Source organism: Rattus norvegicus, chromosome 11, assembly GCF_036323735.1.
Source record: "Rattus norvegicus strain BN/NHsdMcwi chromosome 11, GRCr8, whole genome shotgun sequence".
NCBI classification, from domain to species: domain Eukaryota; kingdom Metazoa; phylum Chordata; class Mammalia; order Rodentia; family Muridae; genus Rattus; species Rattus norvegicus.
In genome coordinates this window covers 78,308,343-78,328,856 of record NC_086029.1, presented here as the reverse complement: position 1 = coordinate 78,328,856, position 20,514 = coordinate 78,308,343, and the positions used below count along the sequence as shown (strand labels likewise).

The window sequence follows — 20,514 nt, the reverse complement described above, 5'->3', positions numbered from 1 at the left end:
CAAGGATTGAAAAACAAAAAGCTACTACATTGCAGATACCAATTATTATAAAATATTAAACTAAGGCAAGGCTATTCACCTGTTAGAACTTGAAACAGTATATACTCAAAAAGTGGGGGAAAATGTAACAAACATGTTACACTTCTATAGCAGGGCAAGTGTACCCTCTAAGACAGGTTCCATGGATCAGGGGAAAGTAGGGCCCCAGTTCAAGGCTTAGTCAGAGTCTAGTAAGTACATGTTGGGGTAAGAAACTATTTTCCAAATGAATGCTAAGGTCTCAAGTCATCCCTTTCCCAAAGATTTGGGGGACATACCTTTTTATATATTTATCCCTCTGTTGAGCTACTAGCAGCTTGAGTCAGGCAGTTATCACACACCATCTCCTAGGCTCTGAAAACTATGAGTCTTCTCACTCTATTTATTACCAAAAGTTGCCTGATCTAGAAACTTTGCTTGCTATGGGTAGGGAAGGAAATAATGGGTCTTTCTCAGCTAAACCTCTTTTTAAATATCCCGTTTGAACAAGAGTTTCGCTTGCCCATATGCACAAAGGTTCAGAGATTAAGAAACGACTAATGTATTGCTACAGAGATGGACACGAAACAAGGATAATGGGGCGGAACTCATCGGCCTGGGGTTTAAGTCCCAACAGCAAAATCAAATCAAATCAAATCAAATCAAATCAAACCAAACCAAACCAAACCTACCAAAACAAACAAACAAAAAAAGCAATGACAAAAAAACCCAAACAAACACAAACCAGGGAAGGTTCCATTAACTCACCTAACACCCCAACCATAACACAAAAATGACATCAGATTTCTTCAGCAAAAACTGAAATCCTATAAAACGATAAAGTTTTCTTTTCCACCCCCCCATGTGTGAGTGTGGGGAGGGGGAGATGCGTACGCAGGACAGAGGAGGTTGTCAGATATCTTTAATTCTGTCCACCTAATATTTGTTTTGAGACAGGATCTCACTAGGTATAGCTGGCTGTCCTGGGACTTGGGCTCTGTAGAGAAGGCTGGGTCTGGACTCACGGAGATTGCCTGTATCTGCCTTCCAAGTTTTGGCATTAAAGGCATGCACTGCCATGCTCCGATCTACCTTATTTCTTGAGACAAGGTCTCTCTGTGAGCCTGGAGCTCATGGTTTTGACTAGACCAGTTGGCCAGTAAGCTCCAGGAATCCTCCTGCCTCCACAGTGCTAAGATTACAAGTGCACACCATCACACCAGGCTTTTCCATGGAGGATGCAGATCCGAGCTCATTTCTTCACACTTGGTAGGCAGAGCCATTTCCCCAGCCTGTGCCCTTTAGAGTTTGCGTTCCACGAGAGAGTGACGCTCTGGAAATGACTGGCAAGCAGACTACGCCACATGAGAAATGTTATTAAGTTTTTCTAGAAAAAGATTTTGGTTGTACTAATACAGCCTCCTAAACACACTTCTTTAGAGAGTGGATAGACATCTTCCCTGCAGTTTCCTTACTCGATCCCTTTTGATTTCAGCTCCTCCTTGACACGTTTCAGGTAATCAGGATCAGGGTAGCCGAAACTGTAGGAAGGAAAAAAAGAAACCCTTTAGCTTCCTCCCAAATAAAATTTTTTTTTTTTTTTTTTTTTTGGAAGCTGGGGACCGAACCCAGGGCCTTGCACTTCCTAGGTAAGCGCTCTACCACTGAGCTAGATCCCCAGCCCCTAATTTTTTTTTTAAATTGGATTTTTTTTAATTTACATTTCAAATGTTATTCCCTTTCCCGGTTTCCCGGACATAAGCCCCCTATCTCATACCCCTCCCCTTCTTCTATAAGGATGCTCTCCCTCCCCAACACCCCCCCATCATTCTTAACAACTTGTACAATAGCTGGGTACGGTAGCATGGGTGCTCAGCCCTTGGTGGCCCCAGCAGTCAGAGCTATGTGAGTCTGAGGCCATCCTGAGCCACATAGTGAGACCCTGCCTCAAAACGACCACAAAATCTGTATGTACTATTTGAATCTGAGGATCTAGTATTCTGAGTTCTAGTCACTCCAGTGCCTGGCCGGCAGAGCAGCATCTGTTTTCCAGCCAGATGGCTTAAATCCTTAACTTATTCTAATGTCGTAATTGTCATACTCTACCCAGGCGGTAGTAATCAATGCTTATGGGCTCTTCAGACACACCAGAAGGTGGCATCAGATCCCATTACAGATGGTTGTGAGCCACCATGTGGTTGCTGGGATTTGAACTCAGGACCTCTGGAAGAGCAGTCAGTGCTCTTAACCTCTGAGCCATCTCTCCAGCCCTGTAAGGCATTTTCTTAATTAGAGATTGATGTCGGAAGGGCCCGGCCCAATGTCAGTGGTACCACCCCTGGGCTGGTGATCCTGAATGTCGCACGAAAGCATGTTGAGCAGCCATAAACAACACTCCTCCATGGCCTCTCCATCAGTTCCTGCCCTTAGGTTCCTGCTTACTTTGAGCTCTTGCCTTGTCTTCCTTCAGTGGACTGTGACTCAGAATATGCAAGGCAAATAAACACGTTCTTCCTGAGGTCGCTTTTGGGTTACCATAGTAACAGTGACCCTAACTAACGCCTACTCCTAGAAAGTCTTTTTAGACTCACAGCCTCGAACTGCAGCATTGGACAACAACCTTGTACTTCACCCAGCAGCCATGACATTCTAAAAGACTCTTACTTTGATGGTCCTCCAAACTTGGCTGTTTTGTGATGAATATCATTCCATGTAATGACATTCGAGATTCCTAATACCCGAGATTCTCCTACTGTGAAAATCAGCTTCTGATCAAAGGCTTTTCGGAGCAGATGCAAAACCTTTCTCCCCTCCGCATTATCAGGCAAATATGCAACTCGACAAGTTCCAGAGTAAGCTTTTCCTGGGTTTGGGTGCTCCTTCTGTATGAAGAAAAGTAAATGTTTACACACACACATACACACACACACACACACACACACACACACACACACACACACACGCGCGCGCCTCTGAATTGCAGTAAAGGTACGTTCATGAAGCCTATTGAAAGCCAGAAAAATATTGACATTTTACTTATATTCTGAATAATTCATAGTTCTCCTCTTCAAAATAGAAATTAGAACATTGCCTGCCTGACTCCTTCCATCCTCACATATGATTTCTACCTTTAATAAAAAGACATGAGGCCAGGCGGTGCTGGTGCACACCTTTAATTCCAGCACTCAGGAGGCAGAGGCGGGTGGATCTCTGTGAGTTCCAAGCCAGCCTGCTTTACAAACTGAGTTCCGGGACAGACAAGGCAGAGAAACCCTGTCTCAACTCCCCCTCCCCCACCCCCCAAAAAAAGATATGAAAGGCTCGTAGAGTGATTGCTTGGCATGCCCAAAGCCCTAAGTTCAGTATACTGTCAAAGTAATTTAAAAAAGCATCTAATATAAGCAGGCAACATGATCTCTGCCTCCATCTGTTATGACCCTACCCGGAATTACAGAATGATTGATTTCCTGGGAAAATCACTATCTAAGAGGCTACAGGATGACCCCTTGGACTTTGGCAATGCTAGCACAGTGAAAAGAAACCCACATTCCAGGGGTTGGGGATTTGGCTCAGTGGTAGAGCACTTGCCTAGGAAGCCCAAGGTCCTGGGGAAGAGAAACGAAACCCACATTCCTCGGGTGCACTTACTGTTTGTATGCCATCTCCAAAACTGTACTGAATCACAATAGTCCCGCAGCCTTCATAACCCGGAAGTGAGTCTTTTTGAATGGTGTGAGCCATGGTTCCCTCTGGCTGGTTCCCTTTCTGGACACCGTAGGGAGTCAGACACACAGGACAGACAGGCTTGAATGACATGGCTTTGCTGATACAAGAGGAGCAGAATTCATGCTTGCACTTAGGGAGCACCTGCTTGTTCCTGATGGTGTCCATGCAGATGACGCAGTTGTCCTCGTCCTTGTTCCCCTTCGAGGCCGTAGGGCTGCTAGCAGAGCTTCCGAAAGAAAGTAACGCCACATCTGAGTCATTCCTGTGGACCTCCATGGGCGTTTCATGATCCATAGCCAATTTCTCTCCAGACGACAACAACGTGGGCATTCCTATCCTTTTGGCAACATACTGCATTGCCTGCCCAAGGTGATTGGGCAAACCAGTCAAGGTCACTGACTCTTGAGATATCACGAAGTGCACGTTTGGGTGTTTTATTTTAAAGTCGTCAGCAAACTTGGTCTTGTGCAATTGAGCTTTCTCCTTGCCCAGCTGTTTCAGCGACAGAACTTCTGTCCTCAACTGGCACGTGGCATGCTGGAAGGCCTCAGTAAAACTTGTGTAAGATTGCACAGACAGGTCTAACTCTTTATCCTTGGGGACAAAGAGAATGCAGGTTTTCTGGCCTTTTTCCTGGACTTTGCCACAAGTGTTAAACTTCTGCTCGATCTCTGCGATTTCCTGGAGCAGCTCAGGTTCTAGAAGCTTAAAGCGGGTCGAATCGACCTCGATCCCTGTCATGTACCCAGACGTGGCTATTTTCACAGGTGTGGCTATTTTCACAGGTGTGGCTACTATTTTCACAGGTGCTGGGACAAGAGTTTGGGAGACTTTTTCTGCGGCAGCTGCAATGTCAGCAGCAGAGCCCAGGAGAGTTAGCATCCTTCCCTGTTCCTTTATCAAGAGCTTTGGGAAGCAGCGACTCAGCTCCTGCCTGACCTTCTTTGCTCTCTGTTGGTCCTCTAAAGAGATACAATCTTGCTTCAGAGACTGCGTGCATTTCTGAAAGTCTCTGACAAAAGACTGACAAGCTTCTTCTAAGTTGCCTGATTGTCTGGAGGTGAAGCCTATAGAGACCATATACGGAGAACTATCTTGGATTTTGATGTTTACACCAAATTTTTTCTCTATGGATTCTATTCTACCCGGATAAATATGTTTGAAATATTCAAGGAAAAGCACAGAAACTTCAAAACTTCTCTGACTGGGGGGCTCCCTCTCCACATCGGAAGGTGTGTATTTCTGTGGGACGTACTTTCGTGTCGGCTCACTTTCCAAAAGCTGCGAACTCAGGAAGTGATGTATCTTTTCAATATCTTTGAAGTTGCCACACACCTTCTTAATTCCGTCACTGCCCTCCATGCTTTTGATATGAGGGCAGACAGCAGTAATCTGTGCTCTCTGCTCTTTGGAGAGCAGTTCACAGTTCAGCTCAGCGGTCACAGCGAGAAAGACCTGAAGGTTTAAAAGGAACAGGTACAAATAAGATGTCTCAGACGTCCAGCCCTCTTCAGAAAGACACCCAGAAACTATACTTTTTTCTTAGTGGTGACTGACTTCCTAAGTCCCCTGAGAGGAACAGTCTGCTACAACCCAGGCTTACCGGCCTCCTTTGCACATTACATTCACTTGGGAAGGTTGTCTAAACGTGAATGAAACAAAGAAAGACAAGGCCAGACCTCATTGCGGAGGCTCATGCAAGGTTTGCGAGGAAGCCTGGGCATGAACATTTTCTAATACTCAGTGGCCAAGAGATCTGGGTCTAAGGCTGCCACAATCTGCTTGACCCGGGGGATCAAGGGTGGAGAAAAGAGAACTCTGCTTTCCTTGACGATGCTGTGGTCGTCAAGAAGGAGTTTGTAAGCTTTGAGCTCCTAAAGTAGCTCTAAATCCCAGAAGGAGTCTCGCCCTTTCTCATCTCACCTTACCTTTTCTTACCCTCTTACTTTAAGAAAACCCCAAAGCAGCCAAGAAGTGGTAGCATAGGCCTTTAATCTCAGCACTCAGGAGGCAGAGGCAGGTAATCTCTGAGTTTGAGGCCACGCTGGTCTACAGAGTGACCAGGACAGCCAGGACTATATACAGAAACCTTGTCTTGAAAAAAAAACATAAACAAAAACAAAAATAAGCAAATAAATAAAATAAAAAGAAGACACTCACCCCCCCCAAACTCCTACCTACTTTCTCAGGTTTATATAGCCTTGTTCACCCTTCTCCAGTGTAACAAGAAGGATGTCTCACTGAAACCCATGTCCAGAGAAGGCTGTTTCTCCCTAACTCAGGCTGACTGAGATCCTGATAATCTACCTGTTCCAACTAAGCTTCATTCTTACCTGTGCACAACACTGCCTGAATACCCCGAGGGGAAGCAGACCCCAGAGCAGCCCAGCTCCTCTGTCAGCACTCACCTTTTGGACAACTGAGTCAACAGAGTTAAAAACGGGCCCATCACTGGGTATCTTATCACCCAGTGCTTCATCCAGGGACTCTGTCAAGGACGGAGGTCGGGAGCTTGGTGTCTCAGCTGGCTGTGTCAGTGATGGAGGTCTGGGTCTCAGGTCCTCTTCTGGCTTTTTAATAGTTTCCAGGACAATAGGCACAGATTTGTCATCAACCAACAGCTTGTGTTTTCCCCTTTTCAACACATTCTCCTTATCTTGAGGGGAGACATTAAACACATACATTCACACAGCAATGAGAGAGGATTTACAGAAATGACCCTCAGGGTCCCTCTAGGTTGATTCCAGAAATGTCCGAGGACACCACCTTCAGCGATATCCCTAACAAGCTTAGGGCTTTCACATAAGCTACGCATACTCTCCCCTATGCTTTTGTGTTTGTTTGTTTGTTTTTGAGACACCAGGTAGTCCTGGCTGCCCTGAAACTCCCGGTGTAGATCAGGCTGGCCTTGAACTCACAGAGATCTGCCTGCCTCTGCCTCCAGAGTGCTGTAATTAAAGGCATGTGCCACCACTGCCCACAGAGACTTTTAAGAATTTCTAGATGAATTTTTAATCCTTCACGCAAGCTAAACACTACGGGTGAACCCTAGAGTGTGGAACTGTTGCGTAAATTTCCCCAAGATTGAAACATTCTACCCTGCAGAGAAGTTCCTTAAGCAAGAAGGCAAACAACTCAAAATAGCTTTAGGAAATCCCCGAAATTGAATAGGCCCCTCCCTGACAGAGTAAGCAATAAAGACTGTTGGGAAGAGTCCTCCTGAGACTCCAAGAACAGAGCTTCGATGAAGATCTGCATAGGAGACTCTCGGACAAGCCAAGCTGAGAAGAAAACTTTGACACTAGAGAAGCTACCTGCAGAAGGTGGACACTAAGCTCCCTGGAGGAGGTTTACACCAGCTGAGGCACCTGGAAGGGATATGCTCAGGAGCCTGCTTGCAGGCTCTACAGTGAGCTCCAGGTTCCCAGCTTCCTGAGCTGCCCCCCATGCTAGGTCAGCTTTGGCGATAGAGTTGTCTTTGAGTCATTTCCCATATTCCTGTGAGTAACCCCAATAAACACATTGGTTTACCAAGTTGGACCTTTGCAGTATCTGTTGTAGGCCCCTTGTCAGATGCACACAGAGGACGTGAACAGTTATTTCTGGCATATTCTGGAACAGCAGGCTGTTGATGGGAGAAGCTATTCAGAACTTCAAAGTAGGGAGCTTAAGTTTTACCATATTATATAACTTGGTTATTAGAAACCACGTTTCTAGTCTGGGCATGCTGGTACACACCCACAGTCCTAGCACTTAAATGGTAGAGGTAGCGGTGTGTGTGTGTGTGGGGGGGGGAGATCATGAATTCAAAGCCAATCCGTGGTACACGGCAGGATCCTGTCTCAAAGGGTGGGGGTGGGAGGGAAACCTATGTTTTGTAATAGTTTTGAGTCTCTTATTTCAATGACGTTGAATAATAGTTATTGCATAGTTAAGTGGGGACCCCCCCAAAAAAACCCAAGAATCCAAAAGTCTAGAACGTATATGCATTAGCTGACTCAGAAAAAGAATGCATGAAAATGCTTTCATTGGGGACATTAGTGGGGCACCGCATGCCTTTAATCCCAGCAGAGGCAGGAGGATCTCTGTGTTCAGCCTACAGAGCGAGTTCTTGGACAGCCAGGGATACAGGGAGAAACCCTGTCTCTAAAACCAACCAAAACCAAACAATCTTCAATTAAGTTTTCATTTGCCTTTCCTTTTTAAAGTGGTCGTATGTTACTTTTGTAATCCTTAAAAAACACATCGATGAGATCATTATTTACAACAGGAAAGTGGCTTGGAGTCCAGACCCGTGGTGGAGCACTTGCCTAGTGCGCACAAGCTTCTGGGTTTCCTTCTCAGTCCCAACCCCCACACTTTGTTTCTTTTCTTAACTGGGTCTGCTGGGAAATTCTCCGATGGAGTCAACCGTCTGCGGGTGGACTCATCTGAGGCTCTATCTGCCACTGAGCGATGGAGGAGTCTGTGGACCGCACTCTCCCACAGGCAGAGAGAGCCACACTCTCCTCGGAAGCATGCAGGGGTCGGTTTGGAAACCTGTTGGATCCACCTTTGCACCCGAGCCTTATTTCCCCTGCCCCGGCTCACCTGCTTTTTCAAGGAACTTCACCTCGAAGGTGTCCGGGGCGCCGGGCCCCACGGGATGAACAGAGCACTCCCCGCCTCCGGAGGCCCGGCTCTGGAAATATATCTCCAGCTTCATGTGCGCTCGGGGGATGGACTCCGGCAGCCTTACGAGTAGTGGGGACGGCGGGTCCGGACTGGAGGCCATGGCTGGCTGCGTCTGGCTCGCTTGGGGCTCAGGGGTGCTGCACAACCAGGACAGAGAGAAGGCGCGTCCTGCCCCAGAGACCCGAGAGGCAAAGTTTCAGTTTCGTTTCCCGGGAGGTCCCTCCCTGTTCCCCGCAGAGCCGCCGCCTCTCTTGCTCTGCAGTCGGCCAGGGCCATCACCCGGTGAGTAGTTCGCATACTTGGCGGTGGGCGCTTAGAGGCCCCGTGGTGGCAGGTCGCCTTCTTTTCTTGAAGGAACGGAAGAGTGGCGGGAACCGGGTTCTCAGCCTCAGGCTTCCCAAGGGTGGAGCGGAGTAGAGGGTAAAGAGTTTCACTTGTTTGTGCTTTTGTTATATGATTTTGTTATATGAGTATTAGAACTGGTATTTACTGAGATGCGATTCTGATTTCAAGTGGAGGGAGTTTACCTGCTTGGTGACCTATCACCAGTTCTTTCCCCTTTAGATGGGCACCTTAGGGATTTTCTGCTCTGGGGCCTTAAGTCAGCGAATAGCACAGATCTACTTGCTTCCTAGAGAGTGAGGTAAAGAGGCACTCAGCACAGAAGCAATAAGTACCTGTGAACCAAGCAAAAGTCAAAGCGCTGGTTTCAAGCGGAATCTTAAGGTGGGGTGGGGGAGGGGAGGAAAGTATCCTTCCTTGGCTGGTAGAGCTGAAGTCCAGAGGGTTCAGTTCCAGGGCCAGGGAGAGGAAGAGGAATCTTGGTTGTCCTTCTGACTGCGTCTAGAATCATCTAAAACCCTAGCTAGCTGCATAGTGCTTGGGGGCAATTTTCTTGATTGGGTCATTTGAGACCGGAAGACCGACCCTAAACCTGGGTCACACCTCCTGGTAGCAGCCTATATAAAAGGACCAGGAAAACGGAAGTTTTGAGTTTTGTCTGCTCTCCTCAAAACAGACAAGTGCACCCCAGAGCAGACTCCCATGAGCAGCCTCCAAGGAACCTTAGAGGTCTTTCTTCTATGAAAGCAACACTGCCCTCTGGAGGCTCAGCGGATCCCGATCGGGCGGTTTCGGTATTCGAGTTACTCCTCAATGTGCATGGCTAACTGGACTCTGATGCTATACCCAGTTTTTTCTATTGCAAAGACATTATAGATCAGCCCAGAGACTCAGTGATAGCAACGGTTTTAGATAACGATATTGTAAGTTTTAGTCGTGAGTCTAACAGTTCATAATCTTTAGTTGTATTAGCTTACTAGGCTAAAATCATGAAAAAGTAAAATTTCCCAGAGCTTCAGGTTTTCATCCAGACACCCTTAGGTCAGAGCTGTTTCTAACAGATTCAGGGGAACGCACCCCGTGCAGGTTCAAGCAGTTTCTTCTGTCTTCCGAGACGCTGTGGGGGAGCACCACTGTTGAGAAGGCCGTTCTTTCGACGTTTTTCCTGGTCTCAGCACTTTCCTATCCTAAGTCTACCAACACCATCAAGACCTCACTTCCACAGAGCGTTTCCTGTTCCAGCCCCTACAGGTTTCCCCCTCTGACTTCAACCACCATTACCAGAAGGTAAACAGTATCAATGCCAAAATGACGTGGTCATCCTCCCTGTTGGCATGAAGAACTACTAAAGAGCAGAAGTTTCTTTCGGGTCTCCTATGGTTTACTTTTCCTTCTCTTTTCTTTTTCTTTTTTTTTTTAAATTCTTTTTTAAAATTTATTTATTATATATAAGTACACTGTAGCTGTCACCAGACACACCGGAAGAGGGCATGGGATCCTATTACACATGGTTGTGAGCCACCATGTGGTTGTTGGGAATTGAACTCAGGACCCCTGGAAGAGCAGACAGTATTCTTAACCACTGAGCCATCTCTCCAGCCCTCTTTTATTTTTCCAAGACAGGGTTTTTTCCTGTGTAGCCCTGTCTTGGAACCCTAGACCAGGCTGGCTTCAAACTCAGCTGTCTCTGCCTCCCAGCAGTGGGGTTAAAAGCATCAGCCTCAGGATTGGGGATTTAGCTCAGTGGTAGAGCGCTTGCCTAGCAAGCGCAAGGCCCTGGGTTCGGTCCCCAGCTCCAAAAAAGAAAAAAAAAAAAGCGTCAGCCTCCTATGGTGTATATTTAGAAGATCCCCTCAGCTTTAGCCATTGGTGGCACAAGCCTTTAATACCAGTACTCAGGAGGCTTCATCTGCATAGTGTGTTCCAGACCAGGCAAGAGTAACGTGATAAGACCTTATCTCTAAAACAGTCACCAAAACCCAAATTGCCTCAGCTTTGGTCAGTGCTTACTATATTCTTTTTATCCGTTCCCGGACTCAGGGCACCATCTCCTGGATTACAGAGTACACTTGGAAACACAAACGAGTATAAACATCCGGAGACCCGCGTGGGACGTGAAGAATGGCCTATTACACGGTAAGCCAGAAATATAAATACCTTTCATCATGAAAAGTCCAATCGTTACACGAAGAGCTCTCCCCACCGCAGTAAGAAAGCCGGGGCCTTGGGTTACACCTAGCAGCCTCATATAACCTTACACTGCCCTTGTAGAGGACAGTTTGGTTCCTAGCACTCACACGGTGGCTTACGATCTTGCTGTAACCTCAGTTCTAGGGACTCTGATTTCCTTTTTCTAGTCTTGGTTGACTCTTACATGCATGTGGTTTATGTTGTAAGACCCCGAAGTGGCCTTACCTCAGGAGCGCCATCCACAGAACTCAGATTGACAAAGTGACCACTGCAATAGCATGAGGATGTAAGGTTTTTAATCCACGTACGTGGGGCTGCTTATCCACGCAGGGAGAGGCAAACCCGAACCCAAAAAGCACACAACTTTTATTTGTTGCAGAGGGCAGACTTCAGCAACAGGGTTAGCTGGCCCATTCTCATTGGTGGTTCACAGGACAAAGGATCTGGTCAGGTATTGGCTGGCCTGCTCAAGGGGCTGTTCTTGGCTCAGTTGGTCACTTTCCTCATCCAACCCTACACCTGGCCTTGGTGAATCACAGGGAAACGGCTAAGTTGGCAAGTCTCTTAGAGGAGGGGTGAACTGGGTAGTCGGGCAGGGTCAGGATGACATCTTGCGGTTGTTCTCGGAATTTACCACAGGGTGGGGGGGGGGTCTTTCCAACAACAGTTGTTATTGTTTTGTCTTAATTAGCTTAGTCAGAATCTTGATCACCAAAACTTATTTCATATCACTGGACATCCTGACCACCAGATGTATTTCTCTTTTTCTTTTTTTTTTTATTTCCGGAGCTGGGGACCGAACCCAGGACCTTGCGCTTGCTAGGCAAGCGCTTTACCACTGAGCTAAATCCCCAACCCTCAGATGTATTTCTCAAAACCTTGTTTTTACAACTTTGTTTCTCATATCTATGAAACTATGAAACTTTATTTCTTCAGTATACACAGCTCACACACTCATACAGACATATAATGTTTTGTTTTTTTCTTTTAAGTTGTCTCCTGGGGCTGGAGAGATGACTTAGTGGTTAAGAGCATTAACTGCTCTTCCAGAGAACCCAGGTTCAATTCCCAGTCAAGACCCAGCGCCCTCTTTTGGTCTCCACAGCAACCATGTGATACACAAACATACATGCAGGTGGAACACCCATATGTATAAAATTAAAATTTTAAAAGTTTTTTTCCCTTGTCCTGTGTGAGAAACGGAGAATCACGAACGAGTGTGCTAATATAGGTGAGTATGGGAGCATCCAGTACTCAGGAAGTCGAGGCAGAAAAATCCCAACAGGTTCCAGGGTAGCCTGAGCTACGGAGTAAAACCCTGCCTCAAAATTCAAAACATAAGAAATTAATAAATAATATACTAACATTACTAGCAGAATGAACGCAGTGATGGTTGGCTTTTTTTTTTTTTTTTTTTTTAATGTTATCTCCAGGACTAGGAATGTGAACAGATGATAAAGGGCTTATCTACCTTGTATATAACCCTGGCTTCAATTTTCAGTAATACGTAAATTGGGCTTGGTAGTTTGTAGCACGTTTGAGGCTAGCATGAGCTACATGAGACCCAGTCTCATACCACCTTCTATACGGTGTGGTTTTTTTTTTTTTTTTTTTTGTTTGTTTTGTTTTTGTTAACTCTTTCAGTAGTTGTCTCTCAGGGCGGGGTCAGGAGAGATCAAGGAATGAAAGTGGGCATGGAGAAAGGCCTCCTGGAGTCGATCTGAAAACACCTACTTTCTTTTTGTCATGAGATAAGCAACTGGAAGTGGGTCCTTACTGATCTGGGGAGACGCATCTGGACAGGCTCAGGTCTTCATGCTTTCTATTCTGGCCAGAGAATTCCCACAAGACTTTGGAGCCCATCTGAGAGCTTTGGCTCATTATGGTTGAGTCCTTTGAGCCTTTTCAGATGTTTGCCTCCACCCTTTTCTCTTATTCTGACTTAGAAGTACATCAGCTGAGCATTGCGTGTAGACATAACCTCAGCACTAGGGAGACTCAGGTAAGAGGACTGCTCGGAGTTCCCGGCCAGCCTGGGCTCTATAGTGAGTTCAAGGCCAGCCTGGGCTCTATAGTGAGTTCAAGGCCAGCCTGGCCTACAGTGTGAAACAGACAAACAGAAAGTGCATTGAACTCTTTTTTCTCTTTTTTTTCTTTTTTCTTTTTTTCGGCGCTGGGGACCGAACCCAGGGCCTTGTGTTTGCTAGGCAAGCGCTCTACCACTGAGCTAAATCCCCAACCCCGCATTGAACTCTTTAAGAGGCATAGATACGTTTAGTACTTGATGCAGCTTTTAGTGTCGTCAGTGTTTTAGGTACTCACATTAAAAAACAACAGGGCAAGCCTGGCAGAGGTGGTGCACGCCTTTAATCCTAGCACTCAGGAGGCAAAGGCAGGCAGATTGCTGAGTTTGAGGCCAGCCTGGTCTACAGAGGATACAGACAGGGCTACACAGGGACTCCTGTCTTGAAAAACCAAAGGGAAAAACAAAAACAAACGATGAAAAAAGCACGACAAAAATCAACAAACTGAATAATGAATCTAAACAACCAACCAAAAAATTTCCTTCCCCAAACTCTAAACCTGAAAACCCATGGTATTCCTGCTTGCCGAGGGGGTGGTGCGTGTGCGATTGGTCATCTCTGCTCTTAAAGCAGCCGTTTCATTTCTTCACAGGGTACAGGAGCAGCAGCTCCCACCGAAAGACCAGGTATGATCGCCTCACTCTCTCTCTTACTTAAGAAAGCCTTTGCTGAGCTCTTTCCTCAGTACAGAAGAAAGCACTCAGAAGGAGACTGTCTCCCCTTCAGGGGCTCAGGTGTGTGACTGCAAACACTGTGGAGACGCGGGCACATGGCTTCGGAAGGGGAACTGCTTCAGAGGCACTGTGGCAGCTGAAGACGTGTTCTCTCAGGTCCCCCACTATCCTTTCCCTTGTGGGCAGAGACTCTGTTCTCTATCTGTTTGAGAATGGTCTCGCTTTGAGGATCTGGAACTCAGATCTGCCTGCTTTTGCCCTGAGCACTGAGCACTGAGATTAAAGGTGCACATCAGCCCTCCAGCCCTGTGACACACTTATGACACTTATGGCAGCCAAAATGGGCAGAAAGACTGACCAAGAGCTGAGAGAGTCAACCTGCCTAGTTCCTAGGGGTGGCCCATTTGATGTGTGCCATCAGTGCTCAGGCCAATTGAGACCAATTGCTTTGTCGTGGCTTCTTTTGGGTAAGAGAGGTCACCAGAAGTCTTTTTTTGGCGGCTCAGAGTAGAAACAGGGACTAACTTCAGTCACAGTTCAGCTTCCTCTTTATTCTTTGAAATGTTCTCCATTTGTCTGTACTTTGTTGTCTGTAATCTGTCTGTTGCGTATATCTGATGTCTGTCTGTCCTTATTGTCTGTCCCTAACAGCATTTATAAATAAACAACAGTTTATTTAACAGCACAGAGAAAGACAGTACGGTAAAGGAATTCAGAATTCTTGTTTTTTAGGAGTTTTAGAAGGGAAGAAGTTACTTTACTGACCCCAGGTGACCCACAAACAGATGTTCTCAGTATATATCCACATGTTGCTTCTCACACTTATTGTTATTCTGTTTTTTATTTTGTTATCGTTGTTTTGTTTTGTATTTATCTTTTTTTGTAATTTATTTTATTTGTTATTGATTTTGTTTAAGGTTTCTTTCAACCTGTTGGCTGCCTTCAGCAAATGATTACCAAAACACACACAGGCACACACATTGTTCTGGGTTAGGGACATGGAACAATTTTAGATTAAGACTAAAGCTATGCATTTGGGGACTGGAGAAATGACTTAGAGGTTCTAGAGGCCCTGAGTTCATTCCCAGCAACCACATGGTGGCTCAAAACCATCTGTAACGGGATCCGATGCCCTCTCCTGGTGTGTCTGAAGACAGCTACAGTGTACTCACATACACAAAGCCATGCATTTAGTTTATGTTTTAAAAGCTGACTGCAAAGCATATAAGGTTGGTTACATTGCTTTCTTAAATGAGAGGTTAAAAGGCTCACACACAGAGACACATACACACACACGGGCACACATACACATACACACATAACAGACACACACAGACAGACAGACAGACAGACAGACAGAGATAGACACACCACACACCACACCACACACGCGCGCGCGCGAATACACACACACACACACATACACAGACACACACACACACAGAGACAGACAGACACACACAGACAGACACACCACACCACACACACACACACACACACACACACACACACACACACACACAGGAAACAGATTGAGTATCTAAGTATGTTATTAACCTGGTTGCAAGGTCTGGCAAAAGTTCAGTTTCCAAAGGATTTTCTTTTCCTTCCTTCCTTCCTTCCTTCCTTCCTTCCTTCCTTCCTTCCTTCCTTTGACAGAGAGTTTCTCTGTGTAGCCCTGGCTGCTGTGGAACTCACTCTGTAGACCAGTCTGGCCTGGAACTGAAGAGATTCCCCTGCCTCAGCCTCCTGAGAGCTGGGATTAAAGGTGTGTGCCACCACCACTACCCAGTAAGAGGGATTTGCAGGCAAAGATATTGTCACACTGCTGGTTGGGTTATCCAGAAATTGGATTTTGAGGTGGAACAAGTTTATATGAAAGAAAAAGAGAACTCTATCAGACTGTATGAAAATCTATGCTGGGTGGGTATGGTGGTAGTCCCAAAGTTTAGGGGAAGATTCTAATTCAAGGACTACACGGCGGGACCTTGTATTATCACCATCATCAACTTCCCCTGCCCCGGGATTGAAGCCTCTGGAAGTCTGAGATGTGTGTTACAGGTGCCCCATATAGGCCATAAGTGGCATTGCTCAGCCTTGGATGGGGTCGTCCTGAGAACCATGACTTCTGCTGAGGTGAACTTTAGTACCAAATAGCTATAGAGACTGTGAGCTAACTAGATTTTCCATGTATAAACAAATTAAGAAGGATGTGAACAAGACATCTTGTATCCTTAAAAATGCAGTAAGTGATTTTTTTTTTTTTTTTTTTGAGCTGGGGACCGAACCCAGGGCCTTGCGCTTCCTAGGCAAGCGCTCTACCACTGAGCTAAATCCCCAACCCCGTGATTTTTTTTTTTAAAGACAGGATCTCACCATGTAGTTCTTCTGACTGTTCTGGAACTGGCTCTGTAGACCAAACTGACCTTGAATTCACAGAGATCTGCCTGCCTCTGCTTCCCTAGTGCTGGGGTTAAGGAAGGGCGTGCATAGCATAATAATTCTTTTAGCTACTGGGCTGTAACTCTGTGTTGATTTCGACTGTGAGGACCAGAGTAAGTTCCACCAGCCAGAGAGGATGCCGGTCTTCTACTCCCTGGCTGGTTCTGTGTTGCCCATCTCCTCTCAATAAGAAACAGCTTTGACTAATGACCCATAGAAGCTGGATACGTATCTCAGCTCTTGTAACAGCTATTCTAGGGCTCTGACTCTGAGTTATACGATCTGCTCTGCCCTCTAGTAGCAATGATCTTCATTTGCTAACCAGTACACATAGGATCCTTGCTTGTTTGTGTTTTCCTGTCTTAGTTTCTTACTTTCTCTCCTTAACTTAAACCCCTGGTGTTTTCTAGAATCAACCCTTAAAATATTTACACTCAAAAGTCTTTCTCAAGAGTTGCTTCTAAGCAAACTTAAACTAAGACACTAAGAAAAGCAACGAAGTTATGACTACAGATTCCTTTTATTCCGAACTCACAATTAAGTCATTTTAATGTGTGTGTGTGTGTGTGTGTGTGTGTGTGTGTGCGCGCGCGCGCGCGTGTGTGTGTGTTTTACAAACATTCAAGACATTCTTGCTTTCTTATTTTAGGGACTGCTAACTAAATGTCCCACACAAGGCAGAGCCCTTTTCCAATGGTTTTGCCTCAAAGACCCTTAGATATCTTTGACCTGATTGCATGTAGCGGGGAGAAGCAATGTCAGTAAGGGAGGGAGTGGAAGTTCATCTCTCTTTCCAAGTAAGAAATGCAGTCTGGAAAGGAACAACGTCCTTTTCACAGGAACCAGTGTTCATTTCTTGTTTTGTCTTTTCTCCTTCTCCAGCCGATGATTCTCTTGAACACTACCATAGATGGCAAATTCCCATTAAACACAACATCTTCGAAATTTTGAAAAGCAATGAGAGTCAGTTGTATGAAGTCCTCCAGAAAAAGTTTGGATGTATCTGTACCCTGAGATATCCAACTCCAGCAGGAAGCAGCTCTCCTGCTCAGAAGGTCTTCAGAAGGATGCTGACCCCTGGGATAGAGCTATCTGTCTGGAAGGATGACCTCACCAGACATGTTGTTGATGCTGTGGTGAACGCAGCCAATGAAGACCTTTTGCATGGAGGTGGCCTGGCTGGAAGCTTGGTGAAAATTGGTGGCTCTGAAATCCAAGAAGAGAGCAAAAAATGGATTGCCACCCATGGTAAAATTCCAGTCGGTGGATTTGCTGTCACCAGAGCGGGGAAGCTTCCTTGCTATTTGATTATCCATGCAGTTGGACCTCGGTGGACCGTTATGGACAGCCAGACAGCTATTGGATTACTGTCAGTCGCCATTACCAACATTCTAGACTATGTCACCAAATGGAATACATGCATTAAGACAGTAGCAATTCCAGCCCTGAGCTCTGGAATTTTCCAGTTCCCTCTGCATTTGTGTACACGCATAATTGTAGAAACTATCTGTCTTTATTTCCAAGACAAGCAAACAGTCAGTAATTTGCGAGAGATTCATCTGGTGAGCAATGAGGGCCCCACTGTTGAGTCCTTTAAATCCTCCTCAGAAAACATCTTCGGGAAGGAGCCGAGCTCCTGGGAGAGCCTAGAAACTAACCCTTCTTCCAACGTAACTCTTCACATTGGCCAGGGCCTGACTCTTCAGATTGTCCAAGGCTGCATTGAGCTGCAAACAGTAAGTTTTTGTTTTTATTCCCTGGCACTGACACAGGGGAGTCCTGGAACTAATGGTTGATTACTAAGTTGTTTAAAGTGGAAGGCTGTAAGCTGCATCGTTGGGAGGTTAGAATGTCAGTCAGGGCTAGGTCATCTGGATTAGAGACCAGCTTCATTATTCCTAACTTAATGGCTTTCTTTCCTTCAGTCTTCAGCCCTTCCTTTAACACACAACAACAACACTTAAGCATCCGAGAGGTGGTCACAGTAGCGTGTGGCATGTGGTAATATGGGAATTGTAATGATTAGGCTCTGAGTCTCAGGAACCAGAAGCAATTGGAATACTCTTGGATCCCAAAGAACTGAACCTGGCTCTGATGTCTTTGTTGTTTTTGAAACAGGCTTTGTTTTCTACCATGTCATCCCCCTGCCTCAGCCTCAAACACTAGATTCTTATTTTTACTTTTTTGAGGCAAAAGTCTCTACAGAGCTTTGGCTGTTCTGGAATTTGGTATGTAGATCAGGCTGGTCTTAAACTCACAGAGATCTAGCTGCCTCTGCCTCCAAGCTGGGATTGCCTCAGCTGAGCAATGAATGAATGAATGAATGAATGAATGAATGAATGAATTTAGTGTGTGTATGCATGTGCACTTGTGTATGTGTGTGTGTATGTGAGTGTGTATGTGTATCTTATATGTGTGTGTTGATAGGTGTATATTTTTCTTGCTACTTCATAACTGTAATTTTGTTACTGTTGTGAATCATAATGTAAACATCTGCTTTCAGAGGATCTTAAGCGACCCCTGTGAAAGGGTCGTTCCACACCTCGGAAGGGGTCATGACCCACAGGTTGAGAATGGCTGCTGAGGATGAACTGGTTAAATGGTTACCTGTAGAATAGTTGGATAAGTGTATCTGGTGACCCATAAAGAAAGAAAGCCCATTTCACTAAAGTCCTTTTGTCCTTGTTTATACCTTCTTTAACTGTGTGCATGAGAACATTAAAACAGGAGATGGGGGGTTGGGGATTTAGCTCAGTGGTAGAGCGCTTGCCTAGCAAGCACAAGGCCCTGGGTTCGGTCCCCAGCTCCAAGAAAAAAAAAAAAAAAGAAAGAAAAGAAAACAGGAGATGGTAGAAAGTTTCTAAGATACCTTATTCTTTGCTACCAAACAACCTACAGGGAAACAGCAGGAGGTGATAGGAGATAAGGCAGAAAATGAAACTTGTAGGGATGTGTCTTGAAAATAACCATGGGCTAGGGGTTTGGCTCAGTGGTAGAATGTTTGCTTAACATGTGCAAGGCCCTGGGTTCTGTCCTTAGCACTGGGGACACAACATAAAAGCTGGATGGGTAGGCTATGTGTGCTGGTAATTTTAGCTCTGAAGACATGGGTATGGCTCTAGGTTAATCTGGGGGTTCAGTGCCTCTCTAGTACTTGCCTAGCAGCCTGAAGCCTTGGATTTAGTCCTCAGAACCCATAAACCTGCAATCCCAACACAGGGCAGGTAGAAGCAAGAGCAGTAGGAATTTAAGGTCATCTTTAGCTATTTGGGACGTCTGAGGTCACTCAGGCTACAGGAGACACCGTCTCGATATCAAAACAAACATGTTGTGGTGGTGCATGAGTTTGAATCCAGTACCGAGGAAATGGAGAAGGATGGGTCTCTGTCAACTTGAGGCCTGCGGGGTTTACATAGTGAGTTCCAGACCAGCCACGGTTACGTGGTGAGACTTTGTCCCCAAAACAAAACAAAGGAAAGAACCAACCAACAAAAGAGGCTCCAGAGAGAGGGCTCAGCTGTTAAGAGTGTGACTGTTCTTGAGAAAAGACTTTTGCGTGTAAATAACTTTAAGAATTCTGTCTCCACCCCGCCAATTGGGCAGCTCCCAACTCTTTTTAACTCCAGCTTCAGGGAATCTGACACCCTCAGGCACTACACTTTTGTGTACAAACCCGCACAGAGACATACATGAGTATTGAAAATAAAATCTTCTTTTAAATTTATTTTAGAAGTTTATGGGTATGAGTGTCTCGTCTGCATGTGTGTTTGGCACCAAAGTCATGCCTGGTGACTGCAGAGTTGGCAGAGGGCTTCAGATCCCCTGGAAGTAGAAGCTACTGATGGTTCTGAGCTTCCGTGTAGGTTCTGGGAAGTGAACCCAGGTCTTCTGCAAGAGCAACAAGTGCCCTTAACTATGGAACCAACTCTCTGGCCTGAAAATATAGTCTTTAAAACAAAAGAAATGGGCTGGAGAGTTGGCTCAGCGGTAAGAGCACTGTCTGCTCTTCCAGAGGTCCTGAGTTCAATTCCCAGCAACCACATGGTGACTCACAACCATCTGTAATGGGATCTGATGCCCTCTTCTGGTGTGTCTGAAGACAGTGACAGTGTGCTCATACATAAAATAAATAAATCTTAAAAAAAAAAAAAAAAAGAAATGAGAAGGGATGATCCAAAGCTTGAAATATATTAAGTATAATTCAACAGAAGACAAGAGTAATGACAATATCATTTATCTAAGTACATAATTTCAAAATGGAGCAAGCAGCCTCATGAATTCTTTCAGAAATAATGTCTCCATTTCAAAAACAAGTTTTGGATTTGGAATATTCAAAAAGTATTTCTCTAAACTTTGAGGGATGT

General features: G+C 45.5%; 2 protein-coding genes across 16 annotated transcripts in view; one reads left to right on the top strand and one right to left on the bottom strand.

The window, feature by feature from the left end:
* Dtx3l (deltex E3 ubiquitin ligase 3L) overlaps positions 1-8,632 on the bottom strand; it is a 9,613-nt gene extending 981 nt beyond the window's left edge. The window contains exons 1-5 of one of the 2 annotated variants that reach the window (NM_001109053.2): positions 8,335-8,632; positions 6,153-6,400; positions 3,667-5,199; positions 2,683-2,900; positions 1-1,559 (exon numbers count right to left, since the gene is read on the bottom strand). The exon at positions 1-1,559 is cut by the window's left edge and continues 981 nt beyond it. In NM_001109053.2, coding sequence (NP_001102523.2) covers positions 1,490-1,559; positions 2,683-2,900; positions 3,667-5,199; positions 6,153-6,400; positions 8,335-8,518 — 2,253 coding nt within the window. In that variant the 5' untranslated portion in view covers positions 8,519-8,632 and the 3' untranslated portion in view covers positions 1-1,489. The remainder of the gene's footprint in view (positions 1,560-2,682; positions 2,901-3,666; positions 5,200-6,152; positions 6,401-8,334) is intronic. The other variant, XM_063270706.1, reaches the window with a different exon arrangement.
* Parp9 (poly (ADP-ribose) polymerase family, member 9) overlaps positions 8,448-20,514 on the top strand; it is a 34,128-nt gene continuing 22,061 nt past the window's right edge. For 2 of the 14 annotated variants that reach the window (XR_010055954.1, XM_063270520.1), the window contains exons 1-3: positions 8,456-8,700; positions 10,801-10,896; positions 17,033-17,886. Coding sequence is in view for 13 of the 14 variants with exons in the window: in XM_063270520.1 (XP_063126590.1) it covers positions 8,463-8,700; positions 10,801-10,896; positions 17,033-17,886 (1,188 nt within the window). In the remaining variant the exon portion in view is untranslated. The other 12 variants (XM_039088346.2, XM_039088347.2, XM_017597995.3 and 9 more) reach the window with 12 other exon arrangements.